A 15,045-nucleotide genomic window follows, 5' to 3' on the forward strand; every position below is an offset into this window, starting at 1 on the left:
TTTATGTTGTTTTCTTGCATATTTATGTTGGTAGAAGGCAGATCGATAACTTTGAGGTGTCAGAATTTGAAGGCTTCATCAGTTGCACCCTACCAAAGGAAACATGTTAATGCTCCTCTTGCACTCTTACTTGAAAGACGTCTGAATAACCAGAAACCTCCAGTTAACCAGAATTCATTTTACATTGAAGTATAACTCTTCTCCACATAGCTTTTTGCTTACATGCAGGTAAGTACTGACAAAAACAACATTTGATGTCATGTTTGATAGAATTTGAAAGTTGCCAATTTTGACTTGGACATAGACGAACACGGTATCAAAATTACACCTGTGTTACCAGCTTGCTTTAGTGGCGTTGGTTCACCTGACATGAACAATGTCAAAAGCATTGTTCCCATCATGACAACAAGACATCTCAAGGCTGATACAATACAGCATCTAATATTTTGCATTCAGTGGGTTTGAAAAATTTGGTTCAGTCCATGTGAAAACGCAAGCTGTTTCTTTGCTGGTGGGTGGTTAAGAAAAGCATACTACTGGCAGACATAAGGTTTTACAATTACACTTCAACTGGCTTTTGGGAGCTGTGGTTTTAAAAATTTCTGTGGATTAACAGCTGTCCACCTGCCATCAAGACATACTAAATTGAATGTAAGTTGAACCTGGCTCGAGGAGTAGCTTTGTGTCTCTGTACAGTCTCATACTAATTTAGTCCGCTTACGCTGCTGTAACCATCACCCATCTCTCTCTCCAATAGCAATTGTTCAGCTGGTGCTGGTGGCACCTGTTTGTCACTCAGAAGTAGTGGTGGCACTCAGTTTCTCAAATTCCAACGATTCCTTTTTACTTCAATGTCTGCAAACATACAGTCTGGCAGTAACGGTGCTCCTATGAGAGACAAAAGTATGATTTAACGTAGCCACTGCATCTTTGCCCTCTGTGAGGGAAAGGAACAGCCTTGTTTAAAAACAAGTGCGTCAGGGAGGCTTTTTATTAGAAGGTAAGGCAAATGCTGCTCATCATTGTGTATCAGGGAGAAAAAGAGTAAGAGATTCATTTTAGTTACCTATATGGCGATTGCTTAAGTAGCCCCATTGTCAATGGAGAGCTACTCTGTGCAGTCAGTAGAGTCTAGAGAGCCGTCTTTGTGACCAAGGTCCTAATTTGGCGTGAGATGAATTGGTTTCGAGACTTTGAGCACTATTGGCTAGACCCACATTTACTGTAATGGAAATTTAAACAACACAGTGGTTTAAGTATTGAAATATTTATCCGGTCACTGTAGGTTGACAACTTTGTTATTCTGTCTTCACGTCCTGATCTTTTGTCTTATCTTACTGGTACATCTGTCTGAATAGATTGTAAAGCTCTCCAGGGCAGGGGACATCTTTTTATCTGGCTTTGTGATTTATTTTTTTTTTTATACAATACTTGCTGGCTTCTTGATGGTGCTTGTTTTGTTATATCCATGCCACAAAGCTGCTTTTATCCTGTGGAGTGTATGTATCTTTGATGCCAGTAGGTGAACTCTGTTTTCACGCTGGCACGAGTAAACTTGGACAGTGTTTCCTGTACTTGAAGACATTCCTTCTTAACTGAAGGAGACTGCCATAAGCTGTATAAATAAAGCTCTTTTCCTCAGGGCATTTAGCAATCAAAGGTGGGAAGGAGAAAGAAAGTTCACCCTGTATCTCTTCTTAACTATTTTCATAAGGTATATCACGCATAAAATTCGGGTAGTTGACTTGTTCATGAAAATGTGAAAAATTAATAATTAATTCAGACATTCCTTTGAAATGAATTTGCTTAAAAATTAACTTTTGGAGTCATTCTGTGGCTGAAAGGATGCATGAAATTAGCTTAATGTTTAAAGTTGTTTTTCTACTAGTATTTTTAGGGTCATGTTACACAGTGATTGTCCAAGGCCATGTCTAGACTTCCCTGATCAGATAAGATGTGAAGTAAAACATGTGTAAGTTAATGTGTACTAAAAATGTAATGTAGACAAAGCACATTGCCTTCAAGGGTTTGTCTTTAAACACAGCTTCTGTCAGTGATGGTAAATTGGGTTATTGATGAAACGTTTCTCTGTAACCTCTGAAGTCCTTCGAGACTGATTTTGTTTCTGACCCATCTGGAAACTTATGGTTGCCAGCTACGCCGCAGGATTGGGAACGGCGGTCTGACTACACTGACAAACATAGCCAAGAGCGTCCATCCCACGCAGTGTGTTTCTTGTTTCTGTACAGCGCAGAGTCCAGGTGTGACTGTGCTAACACCCGTGGCTGCCACCTCGAGCAGCGGAGATACCACCACCTAATCATGGTTAGCTTGACACTGGAGATGCGAGCTCAGAGTTTCTCTTAATTTGTTAGATTTGCATGAGACTGTAGTTATGTTCAACCTTACAAACACCTTAGTGAGACGCTCTAGTCAGAGGTGCTTGAACTGCCACCACCTCAACTTCCAGGGGATGCCCTTCTGCGCTTGGAAAGGAGTCTTCTTCCTACTCATGGCAGAAGAAAACGTGATGGATAGGTAAACACTGCAGGGCCTTTCTCGGGAAATGGGTGCCTCCAGCTGTCTCTTTTGGAGCCAGAGGGTGCCATCAAAAGCCCAGAGAGAAGCGGTGAGTGCAGCAGGACTGTTTGGTCACCCGAGGAGGCGCCGTGCCCCGATGCCACGGCTGACTTGGAATAAGTCATGCAGGCATGGAGTTTTGCTGGAAAGGGAGTCATCTCCAGTGACATAGCTCAGCAGTGTTCTGCCTTGAGGTGTGCTTACAAAATGTGGCACTCGTGGGGTATATAGCACACACCCCTTAAAAAGGTCATTAAATAAAATATTTATACCAGTCTTTATTTAATCTGTGGGTCTTATTTCTGACAACTAGTATGCTTTGGTTAAAGTGCGTGATTTCACGCTTCAGTGCTTTATATGCTGAAATTGAAGTCTTACGGCTTAATAGCTGTTCATAGCACCTCAGCTTTCCATTTTTCTTTCTTTCTGAAAGCCAAACCTGAGTTTATTGAATAAAGGATAATTATCTCCACTTCTGCGCTTCTCGTTCTTGGCAGCTGCACACATCTGTCAAAGCTACAGGACAGACTCTGCTTTTGACTCTACCTTCTTCTGAAGCCAAATTTGAGTAGCCTGACCTCCTCCTCCTTACATGGGACAGGGGTAGTTGCTGTCGCCACTCAGCTGAGTGGTAGGCTGAAGCTTCTCTGGTTTTTAGCTAAATTAGTAAAATGGTAACTCTTTTGTGGTTGTGTTGGGGTTTTTTTGGTGTTTTTTTTTTTTTTCCCCAAGTACCTGTAGTTTTATGTTCTGAAACATATACCTACAGGAACCTTTTAACAGCATCAGAGGAATGTTTTGTTTGCTAGAGATAGGAAATACTTGGCAACGCAGAATGGTAATAAAGCATATGACCCCATGAATATTTTCCGTTGTACTTCAGTAAGGTCCCATTCATTTCTAATCCTGAGCTGGCAGAGCCAGGCTTGTGATGTTCAGTTTTTTTATCTGTAAATCCAATGGATAAAGTTGTCTGAAGTCGCTGAAGTGAGTATTCTCTTTCTAGAGATGCTGATGTACTATGTCTGCTCCTGTTCCTTGGGTTTAGCCTTGGAAAGTGTAAACAATTCCAATCTGAACCAGACCAGATCCTATTCTGAAATAAACGTTTATGTTGTTTTTTTAGAACTTGATGTGATCTACTGATCTTTTGGGTGCTGATGTTGAGTAATTGAAATTAGCCTGCTGTGACCAAACATGTTGTGTTCTCCAATGGTTTCCCAGCTGTGTCATTCGTGAGAGGTCACACAAATGAGTTTGAGAACACTGCAGTAGCAATCCCCCATTCCCTTTTTAATTTTAATCTTCTATAATTGTAATTTAAGCAAGCTATCAGAACAAAAACAGTCTGCAGTTTGAGGTACAAAAGCACTTTTTAAAAAAACGATTGCTACTTCTTCTGTAGACCTTATTAGCTCCACTGCCCTGTTGCAAAACCAGCTAACAGTGTGCTGGGAGTTCCTCACTGATCTTTTGTCGCTAAGCCTTCCTGTGTCTACCTTGTAGTGTGCTGTATATAAAATATAACGTGCCTAGTAATTATTGCAGTTAGAGAGTTACCTTACTGGTTTTCCCCTGTGAAACGTATGCATTGTGAGTCCCTGTACCTGCTGCTGAAAGCAGTGCCCTTTGGGGGGGAAGCAAGAGCATTTGAACATTTTACTGAAGTTTTGAGCCATGTTAAAAAGTATACGTGAACTACGTGCAATTTCACATAACTGCACTGTTTGGCAATACATGTGGAATTCTTCTCTGTTTACATACTGATCTGATAACCAGAGAACTTAATAGCTGGGCTTTGTGAAGACCTTAGCGAGTGTTCAAATTATCTGTGAAATTAGTTTTATGAAAAAAATACTCTTTGTTTTCCGCAGCGATAACGAGGATTAAAGGGACACAGAGGTTGACCTGTCTGTGTGATAAAGCTATCCTTTCATTGTGAATTGAGGTGTCAGTCTCTGGGATGTGAGCTGTGGTTTTTCTGGAGGCTGGGAGAGTATTTTGGGGAGATACCGTTACACATTTATGCTATTGTTGTCTCTTCCCTGGGAGCATGTTGCTGATGGCTACTGCGTATTTGATTAGGAGGACTTTTGTGTCATCCAGTGCTGCTGCTCAGCTGGGAGGGGAATGTAGGAACACAGCCGTTGTCACTGGTGGGTCACTCACAAGGGCTGTGCTTTGGTAACCAAGTTAATATTCCTTTGGGTGGATGGATTCAAATATTTTCTGACATTGGTGGTACTAGTGGCATTTAAATGAACCTGAAACCTTTTGAGAAATCCCTCTGCCAGGATCTGTAATCTACTTCAGTGAAAAATCTGGCAGCTTTAGGTTTGTGTTTATTTGCCACCACCCTGCATGCCTATGTTTAGGAAATTTATAATTGCTGTAATTACAATTTGCATACAAGAAAGCAGACAGTTTTTATTCCTGTAGCTGGGATTGGAACAACTGAGCAAAGTTGTACAATCATGTCAGCATTGTGTAATTTGCTTCTTCTGCATATATTGTTTTGTCTATGGAAAAATGGGGTGTAAGTAATTCGTACAAGTAACATTTATTTATGGACTGAAAGATGCATAGATTGAAAAGGATGTTTTCTAACTGTCTGATTGCAGAAGCAGGAATGCTGAGTTCTCATCTCCTCTTTTCTCCCGACTTGTAATAACCTGGAACAAACCACTTCACCCACTTGTCTGCTGTTCTTTTTTCTCATCTGTAAAGTAAAACTGGTGTCCCTCAGGGTACCCGGGTGGTAAAATGCCAACACAGCGCTGAGTGTTATTGGTGCTACTGGTGTGATTTAAGTCATTGTTCTTACTGTATATCCTGCAGTCAGAACTTGTTTCTTATTCTTTGCAAAGCTTCATATTTCCTGCTCTGGTCCTACTAAATCATTTCATACCTGCTGGATTCCTTCTGCTGTCTTCCATTAAAAAATGGGATTCAGACAGATCCATTTTGTATCGAGGCTCCTTAACTTTTCCTTCACTGTCGTATGCTTTAAGCAGTTGTCCACAAATATTTTAAGTGAGAGGCTAATCCCTGAAGGCTGATTAAAAAGTCTGGCCCTGCATTAGCACTGGCTTTCAGGGAGGAAGATTTTATGTAAAGTTTTAAGCTTTCGAGCATTTTGGTGGGTTTGCTTAAAATGCTTCAGACTCGAGACTTTGATTTGTTATGCGGATGATTTAATTATATCTGCTGAACTTGGAGCCCATGAAATGCAGTGCATGACAGTAAATTGGAATGTGCATTTTTGTAAGTAAAGACAAAATTTTTGCCATTTTTGTTAACCACAAAAACCCTCCCAGGAACAGGGAAGCTGTTTCATTCAAGAGCCTGTGTCCACGTAGCTGCGTACCTTGGCGCTCGGTGCAGGGATGAACTGCTGTCCCTTTGGGAACCGGTTGGGTTTTTAAAGCATTAAATAGAAATACAGGCAAATTGCTGCTGCACTTACTTGTTTACTGCTAACAGGTACCATGTGTGAGTTACTTTTTTCCATTTTTAAGGGGGGAGAGTCTTGGAGGAGAATTAGAAATACGTAACTTAAAAGTTTGAATTGTGAGGTTTATTTTTTCAAGAGGAGTCCATGAGATTTATCCCGGTGCGTGGAAGGTGTAGCAGACCTCAGAGCCGGCTATGTTGCAGGGTCTGCTGTCGCCCAGGCGCAGCACGGCTGTACCGTGTATGTGCGGAGTTTGCCGCGGACCGGTTTCTCCCTGTTGAACACAACTTGCATTGTGTGCGCCAGGCTGTGAATTGAGGAGGTAATTGAATTATGGACTAATGGAGAACTGCAATTTCATGTTGCAAGAGTTTTTGTGAAGTTCCCAGTTTGAGAATCCATCTTTTTGGTGAACTGAGATCTTCAGTGACATTAAAAAGTACATATTTTTATAAATTAATGTACTATGTACGGTTAGACTACAAATTCTCTATTCACACAAGCAGTATATTGAGTAAAGGAGGTTTTTAGGCATAACGTGATGCTGTTCTTTCCAATACTGAGTAAATATTTCCATTTCTGTTCAGACTTCTCTTTTGACCTCTTTGTGGAGCCTTGTCTGTGAAAGGGGAGAGCAGAGTTAATATAGCCTGGAAATGATTAAATTACTGATTTTACTAATTAAATCAGAAAGCAAGAAACCTTTATTTAAAGCATGATCTTTTCTTTGCTAAATATTTATATTACTCAGATTTTTCCTTTATATATAACCATTTCTCATTACAAGGTGCTGATGTTACTAGATACAGCTTTTAGACTAAATCTGAAGCATGCTTTTGTCACACCTCAAGTAGCTGCTGTCTGTTTAAACACTTACATAGCTAATGTACATAATTCAAAATGTTAATGTTTAATTTTAAAAATTGATGACTAGTGCAATTCTCTACCAGTTTGGTTTTTTTTTTTTTTTTTTTTTTTCCCCTCCAGTGTGAATAGTGTCAACCTATGTTAGAGTAAGATCTGGAAACCAACTAAAATGCTTTCTAATGCTTAAAATACTTAAGAGTATTAGGTAGCTGGGAAAAGAAAACTTTCATCAAAATGTTTTGCATTTAAAAATCAACTGCCTTTTTTAAACACAGGAAGTCTTGGCAGTTTGTGTCGAGGAGCCGTGGCGCTCAGTGCTAAATTTTAAGGTTTTAAAAAATTGTCACAGTTTTTTTGTGTGAAGGATCTGAATTTTTGAACTGTTGACCTGGCCATGCTGCAAGAAACTTAACGCTTGGTTTCACGACAGTGAAAGGCTTCATATCTTATGTTACCAATCTTTTAATAAAGGGTTGGGTGAGACTGTTTAATGTTGGAAAACAGAATTTATTTTTTTTGTAAACTCAGGTAGTGCTTTGGGTTTAGGCCGCAGGAGGACGAGGTTGAAGGCGGACTGAGCCATGCCCCAGCCCCGTGTTGGTGCCCAGGGCCTGGGGGACAGCTCTCCCCTCCTTGGCACTCTCGTGTCACCCCAGGAATAGCAGCACCCCAGGAATGACATGCACCCCAGCAACAGCGAGGCAGAATAAGGCAGCTATTTTTTTTTTTTTTTTTTTTTGTAGAAACCTTTTCTGCTTTTTGCTCTCTTCATTCAGTAAGCTTTGCCTGTGGATATATGCATGATGAATCCCATTTACTTCTGTGAGTGAAAGATACAGCACATGTACACACTCTCTTGTTTTTCATTGTCTAAGTGATAGGGAGGAGAAACCTTTATTTGTTGTCAGTTCTGTCTTCTTAAACATATTGACGGTGGTTTGTGTAGCTTCATTGTAAAGAGAGACAGGTTTGGGCTGTGGTGGGGTCTAGATGACAAAGATACGCAGGTAATTCTGCTGTTTGTACAGAAAAGGGTTGCGCATTCCTTTCACACACATGAATGTTTCTTTATTTTCCTTTTTCCTACAGTTCTCTACATCCAATGATTTTCTTCATTCTCCAAAGTTAAGGCCCTCTCAAGGAGTACCAGTCAGTGATGAGTTATTTTTTAGTAGAAAAAGAGCTTCAAGGAATTTATTTCAGAATAGTATAGATTTTAACTCTGAGCATTCTTCTGTTTGTGCTGGTAAGTATTAACACAGAAGAGTGTTTGATCTGCTGTTTACAAAATAGATTTAGAAGAACCTGAGCATAAATTTGTAGCTTTATGAGTGTGATTTATAATTTGTTGATTATTTGTTTTGTTGTTTATTTTCATTTACTACAAAGAATTGAGTACTGGGCACAGGGCTATGCCTCCAGCTGAAGCAAGTGGCAGCAGTCCCATTCCTGCTCCTGGAGAAGCATACGCCATCTCAGAACCTAGACCACTGTTTTCCAGTCCTGCAGTACACACACAGATTTTCACTAGGTAGATCCAATAGAGGTTATAGATCAGGGTTTTTTTCAGACAGCAAGACCAAAAAGAAATAGTGTGGTTACGTGAACAGATGTATTGAACAAAAGGACTCAGGATATCCCTGAAATATAGAGCTTTCTGGTGCTTTTGCAGAGTTAGGAAAAAGAAGTACCATGTAGATCAGCAATGGAGTAATTCAGCCAACATTCCTTCACACTGTAAAATACAATATGAATTGCAGATAAAGCAGTAAATTAAAAGGAAACACAGAATTTTACAGACTTTTGAGCAGGAATACATTGTTGGCTAGAATAGCAGTTGTTATCATAAAAGGTATGCTGTCAAGAGTTAGCTGATAGTGGCGGCCGGGTATGAAATACCATAAACTGGACAACATGTTGGGAAGGTCGTATATATGTATGGTAGGCTGTTCAGGAGAGCAGATCCGTGCATATCTATTCTAGATTTGCATATTTTCTCTTTTTGGTTTGTATAAGCAGCTAGGGTAGAAAGCTGTCTGAAGAGTGAGCTCTAAAGATTGTTTTAAAAAATGAAAAATGTCTTGTTTTTGAAAACCAAGTCTGTAGAAGATCGCAGGTATAGTGCTCTACTTAATTTACACTAGCAATGTAGACTCAGTGATTTGTATTTTAATAGCCAAAAGGCATGTAAAAAGACTGGGCAAGACCAGACCTGATCTATTCTCTTTGCTTGGCAGTAGGTTATATTCTTGGCTTTGTCTGAGGAGTGCTGACATGTGTGGCATGCAAAGTTTACTCATAGCTATGCTAGGTGTGACATCACTCTAAAGGAACTCACTGCATTTGGGGGTTTTAAGGTGTTGTCTTCCCTTTATTGTCATATATTCAGAGAAGGGATTGTTCTGGGTTTTTCTTTTGACCCCCTACAATTCTCAGTTGGAAAAGTGCCCTGGAAGAACATTTTTCCAGTTTGTGCCTGTGAATGGTATTATTATGAGGTTCCTTAGAAACTCTTGAATTAAATGCTTTGAAAGTAGTTATATTTTACACTGAAAGTTAGACAGAGAGTCTTAATTCACTATTAAATATTATTGTGTAGTTTTTGTTGAATAACATACATTAAGTATTTATCTAGTTATTTGTGTTTTTCTTTTGAAAGGTACTATGGGCTCTCATCAGCCGCAAATTTCAGGGAAATGTGGAACACTTGGATACACACAGACACGTGGGAAGAGTGGTAGCGTGGACTCTGATTTACAATTCTTAGGATTAAATAACTGTCAGCAAGACAAAGGTATATGGATTCTAACTGTATCGTAAGTCAGTGCATGTTACTTTGGAAATGTCTCTTTATTTCTATGCTGCCTTAAGAAATAAAAACAATTACTAAAATGTTGTTCAGTCCCTACTTAGATGTATTTGTGCCTCCCTCCTGTGTAGTGCTTTTCATTTGTGGTTATTAATCTGCAACCCACACCTTTGGTATCTGTCTGTACCAGCACAGTGTATAAAAAGTGGTACTGTAACAGAATCTGAACTTTTTTTGAAAAACTGATTTTTAGAGTTCTGTTAATGATATAGGTCAGATCAGTCCAGCCTGCTTAACAGCAAGGGCCAGGACTGAGCCTTGCCCCTCTGAGACCGGTTCATGTACCTCTTTTGGTCCCCTCTGAGGTGTGGAGGGCAGCCGAGGTGTCTGAGCAGGCACATGTGCAGGAGGAGGCACAGGCTGCTCCGTTCTGCTGGACACGACAGCCGGGTGGAATTGACCTCGGCGTGCTGCAGAGTCGCTGTGTTGGCACCTGTAAAGCTTTTAGTTCTCATAGTGTTGCTTTAATTTGTGGTGGTCTCTGCACAGCTTTTACTAGACAGATGGCCAGGGCGCTGCCATGTCAGGTGGCTTTTGCTGCTAGCTTAAAAAGTGAGGCTAGGGATTTGATTGAGTCCACCTTAACCCTAGAGCTGGAGGCTGAGATAAATCAGGACCTGTAACATGTATAAACTTGGCTGTTCATCAGTAGTAACAATAATAAAAATGCCAGATGTACACTTAGTGGAGGAATAAACTCACTGTCCTGAGGAATAGATGGTAATGATACCAAATCTGTGGACAGGGCTGCTTTGAGTGGTCCAGCTGTGTTGGACAAGGGATAGAGCTGACAGCCTTCTTGGAAGATATGTAGGAACTTTATTTACTCGGTTTACCTCTAGCCACTTACAGGCTCTAGATACTGTGTTTTTCTCACGCCTACGGGAAGAAAGGACAAATTTCCTCTTTGTTTTTTTGCCTTTCTAACGACAAAGTCAATATTCTCTTCTCTTAGCCTCGGTCTTCAGAAGGCTGTCCAGGTACGTTGCCCACACTTGCTGATTTATTTCTCTGCAAATAGATTTTGTGCCAGATATTATTGTTACTTGAGTCTTTCTCCGGTAGCAGAACCCGCACCTGATGTGGTTGTCTCAGTTTTTCTGCCCTGGGATACCTGGAGGGCACCGGGGTGCTGCAGCCTTGGAAAGCAGCAGGAGCAGAAGACGGAAGACCTTGGAGCAATCTGATTTCTAAAGGGATTTTTTATGCTATAACTAAAGGCACAATTGAATGTTTTTCTTTGGAGTGACACAGACCATTAATAGCTTCTCCTAGCCTGACTCAGACTGTCACTTTTTCTCGCTCCTGGGCTGTGCTTTCCCATTCTCCCAGTTGTGCTGGTGGAACTGGTTGTGGGGCTGTTCTCAACAAGATTGCTGAGGTGGCCCAGCGTACAGTGATCCTTCCAGAGGCTGTCAGGAACTTTGTTAAGTTTTTCTTTGTCCACTTTTTCACTTCCATGGCTAAAAGCTTGAGTGCATGCAGGGAACATGCGTCTGCTTTTCATGGGAAACAATTAAAACAGTCTAGTTCCAAATCATCACTTATCTTTCCATTTTTGACCTACTGGTTTCTTGGAAAAAATAATTTTTGGATTTTTTTTTTTAAGGGTGTAGAATTTTAAATATTTGTGCTTTATTTGTACTCTTGTATCACTGAGTTTTGAGAGTGGTGGTTGCAAATTTCATGCTATGCAGGCTTGGAATACATAGCAGCAAGCAGCAGAACCATGTTCAATCTACTTGCATAATTTTTTTTTTTAAATATAGTTCTTCAAAACATGACTCTGAAATAGCTTAGGCTTAAACTCATTCGATCAAATGCAGAAAAAGGAAATTGGTATTTTGAGGGACAATGCAATTTGCAAAATGAAGTTAGCTGATTTGTCTGTGTCTGCTTGAGTAAAATGCTGACCTTCAGTTTTTGACTGTCTAGATGGTGTATTATTTCATTGTAAATTATTATTATAAGAGCTGTCAGAGGGGCTAATTACCACAAATACTAGTCTCTTTTTCTTTGCTCAGTTTGTGCCAGCCTGAATTTTTCCAGCAAGACCCAGAGAAGTTTTTGCAATCAAGCAGAACATATGATGTCCTTCCAAGGTCCTAATGCAAGCCAGAGCACCTTCATTCTGCCATCTTACCCTCTGTCATCGCCAAGGAACAGCCCAAAGCATGTCTCCTCTCCAGCTGATTCTTCAAAGAAGTCACAAGATAATACCATGAACTTCTCAAACTCCTGGCCTCTTAAAAGCTTTGAAGGACTGCCTAAGCCTCATTCACAGAAGCAGCTTCTCAGTCAAAAACCAGGCGATAATACAGGTAGGAGTGTCGTCAATATAATGAAAACAGATTTCAGGTTTGCATTTTGAGTGACTTTAAGCAGTGGTCAGAAAACCTACAGTGGCGGATAAATGGGGAATTATGCAAAGCTCCAATTGCAATTAGAAACATGAGGGTTTTCTACCTGCGCTAGTCTAGTCACATCACTGGAGGCTTCTTTTAAAAGGTGAAGTCTTTGTGTTCTGTCATAAAGCATAATATGCTACAGCTCTGCTTTTGTTATCAGTAATGTATCAGGGAAAAGTTTTTCTTCAAACTAAAATAAAAACAAACCCCCAAATCTAGCACTTTTAGAGAAAGCCAATAGAGAAATATCTGTTACTTTTAATACTCTAATTAGTACATGTGCAAGAACAGTATTACTCATTGCGTTTTTCCTTTTGGCCTCTTTATTTGCATTTGGAAATGTACATATTGAATTCCCCACACTCAGAATAGCTCTTTAAAACCTGGGTACAAACAGCTACATCTCTACTGAGTAGAATCTGTGCCAATTTCATCCCAGTTTACACTGACAGCTAATGGCGGAGACTGCTGTTTATGGTCTGATTTCCTGACTTTGAAGACCTCATGTACACATTGGTTAACCTGAAATAGTTTTAAGTTTATTTAATTACAATTGCTTAAGCAATTTAGCTGATTTTTTTCAAATACTTACTAAAGACAGTCTTATTTTAGGTTAAAAATAGCTTTACTCTCTGTTTAGCTTAAATTGATTCCTAATCACTCATGAGGCATACCTTCTGTGAGCAATACAACAGTTTCCACATAAAATTTTGCACTGATTTAAAGAAATCTGTTTTAAATTTCATCTTTGTTGAGACCCATATTTTTGTGCATATGTAGAAAATTTCTAAATTAATGCTTTGGAAGTCACCTGTCCTTGGAATGCACGTAACAGTATCTTGTAGATGTGTGTTCATCACTTGCTGATTTTCCAAATGTTGTCCATATGCATTTCATTTTTTTTCTGTTTCTTTGGAGTAACTTTATTGTTGTTACAGCAGCTTAGAGGAGAGTTTGTTAGGGCACTAGTCTTTTTTTTTCATAATGAAGAAAGTTAATTACTTTTTAAAGGTACTAAGTGTATATTGGTATGCACATGCATGAAACTATTTTTTTAAAAGGAGACACTAAAAGTAGAAGAGATTGGTAACCGAGCTTGAAATGCAGGGAGATGGAAAAGGTAGAGTCAGGAGGTAATAGAAAATATCATGGAAAGAGGCAAGTCTGGTAATGATCCTAATGATTTTGTAAAATTGAATATTGAAAAATGTGCGTAAGTGCATATTCAGGAACAGGGGTTTGGTGCATTTGGGAAACTGATGTTGGAGAAGGAATATTGAAAGTTTTCAAATTATGAATGGTTTAAAAATAAAGTTAGATAGAGAATCACTGTCTACTGTTGTTCATGTGAGAAACTTACTTTCATCTGTGTGTGTGTGTATATGTGTGTATATTTATACACATGAATACATGTATACATGCATACCTGAAGGAGCTAAGGAAGGGGTTTGATGGCATCAGGTTTTAAATAAAGGGGAGTACGTTTTTAATGCTCATTGTGGAGCCGACTGCTGCAGGCACCAAAAGCAAGGATTTATTGATAAAGGAAGTGAACTTGTGTACCAGGACGGTGGGTCAGCTTGGGTCAAACCTCTGACCAAGGAAGCTCCTAAATCCTGTCTGAATACTCTTTAGTGTCGGTTCCTTACCTTGTTAAGGAACAGGCCTTTCGTCTGACTCACTACAGCTGTTTTTATGTTCTTACCGGTTTTATTCAAATTTGCTCATACTGAGCCAAACAAAATGTCCTTGAAATGTATTTATAATAGTAAATAAAATTGCGTGCGTAAATGTGTTTTTTAACACTCACCTCAAGGTGAAAAGGAGTTTTCTGGTGTGATATAGAAACGAGACATGAAGTTTATTCTGGTGAGTGCTGTGTTCCTGCCACCCCTCCAAAGGACTGACATCTGCTTGTGTCTTCTTCAGGGGAGAATTTGCAGGAGAAACACTCTCATCTGCAGCTGAAACCCACCCTGGTGAGACGCCCAGCCTCCCGCCGGGGCCTGAATGGGACCAGACCTGTCCCCCCCATACCCCGTCTCGCTAGCCCACTGCCCGATAAGATTGAATTAAATGTGACAAAGTGGAGAAACGAAGAGTGTGAGGACGTGTGGCTGAATGAAATGAATAGGAAGCTGGCAGCTGATCTTTCAGAGCTAAATGTTGATGACGAGGAAGTGGATCAAGAAGAGGTTGGTTTAAGTATGACATAATGCACTTTTAACAGTTGATATACTGTAAGCTTTTCTTTTTCCTAAACGAGAGCCAGAAAATAATGTTTCTGACTTAAATTTTGTGGCAGTCATCACTACAGCAGGTTTTCAATGAGATACCATTGGATGTCTGATAGAAGCTAAGTAAAGCAATAAATACCAATGTTGAAGCACACTTCCCGTGTTTGTTCCAGACATCTTAATTTCCCTTGTTTTTCTCAGAGCTCAAGTTGTAATGTTTTCAGTTATTGTAGTACCAAGGCAGAACTGCGGGCCTTTATACAGCTTCTGCTCTCATTATCTTGACTTCAGTTTAAATTTCATGCCAGATTTAAGTAATAATCCTCTCTTTAGTTATAGCAAAGTGCCCGAAATAACAAATAACTTCCTTGATGAAGGTTCATTTGACTCACCCTGGGAGTTTCCTCAGCTTCCTCAGTCTGCTGAAGTGGGCTGTCCCTGACACCCTCACAGCATGTCCCAGCTCTCTCAGAATTCAGTCATTTTTTCATGGAGTAAAACGAGAAAAACTGATGTGAAGCTGGGTGAATGTGGTGTCACCTGCAGCTGATTGATACGACACAGACACATTTGGCATTAGGCTCGGCAGGTCAGCATCCCTCCTGTATGTGGAAATCCACTAGTAGTAAT

General features: G+C 40.0%; 1 protein-coding gene across 2 annotated transcripts in view; it reads left to right on the forward strand.

The window, feature by feature from the left end:
- The window catches only part of TOGARAM1 (TOG array regulator of axonemal microtubules 1), a 45,557-nt gene that overhangs the window by 4,265 nt on the left and 26,247 nt on the right, over nt 1–15,045 (forward strand). For both annotated transcript variants that reach the window (XM_009915257.2, XM_069783002.1), the window contains exons 2-5: nt 7,991–8,147; nt 9,561–9,695; nt 11,795–12,091; nt 14,108–14,373. In XM_009915257.2, coding sequence (XP_009913559.2) covers nt 7,991–8,147; nt 9,561–9,695; nt 11,795–12,091; nt 14,108–14,373 — 855 coding nt within the window. The remainder of the gene's footprint in view (nt 1–7,990; nt 8,148–9,560; nt 9,696–11,794; nt 12,092–14,107; nt 14,374–15,045) is intronic.

Source organism: Haliaeetus albicilla, chromosome 5, assembly GCF_947461875.1.
Source record: "Haliaeetus albicilla chromosome 5, bHalAlb1.1, whole genome shotgun sequence".
Taxonomy (NCBI): Eukaryota; Metazoa; Chordata; class Aves; order Accipitriformes; family Accipitridae; genus Haliaeetus; species Haliaeetus albicilla.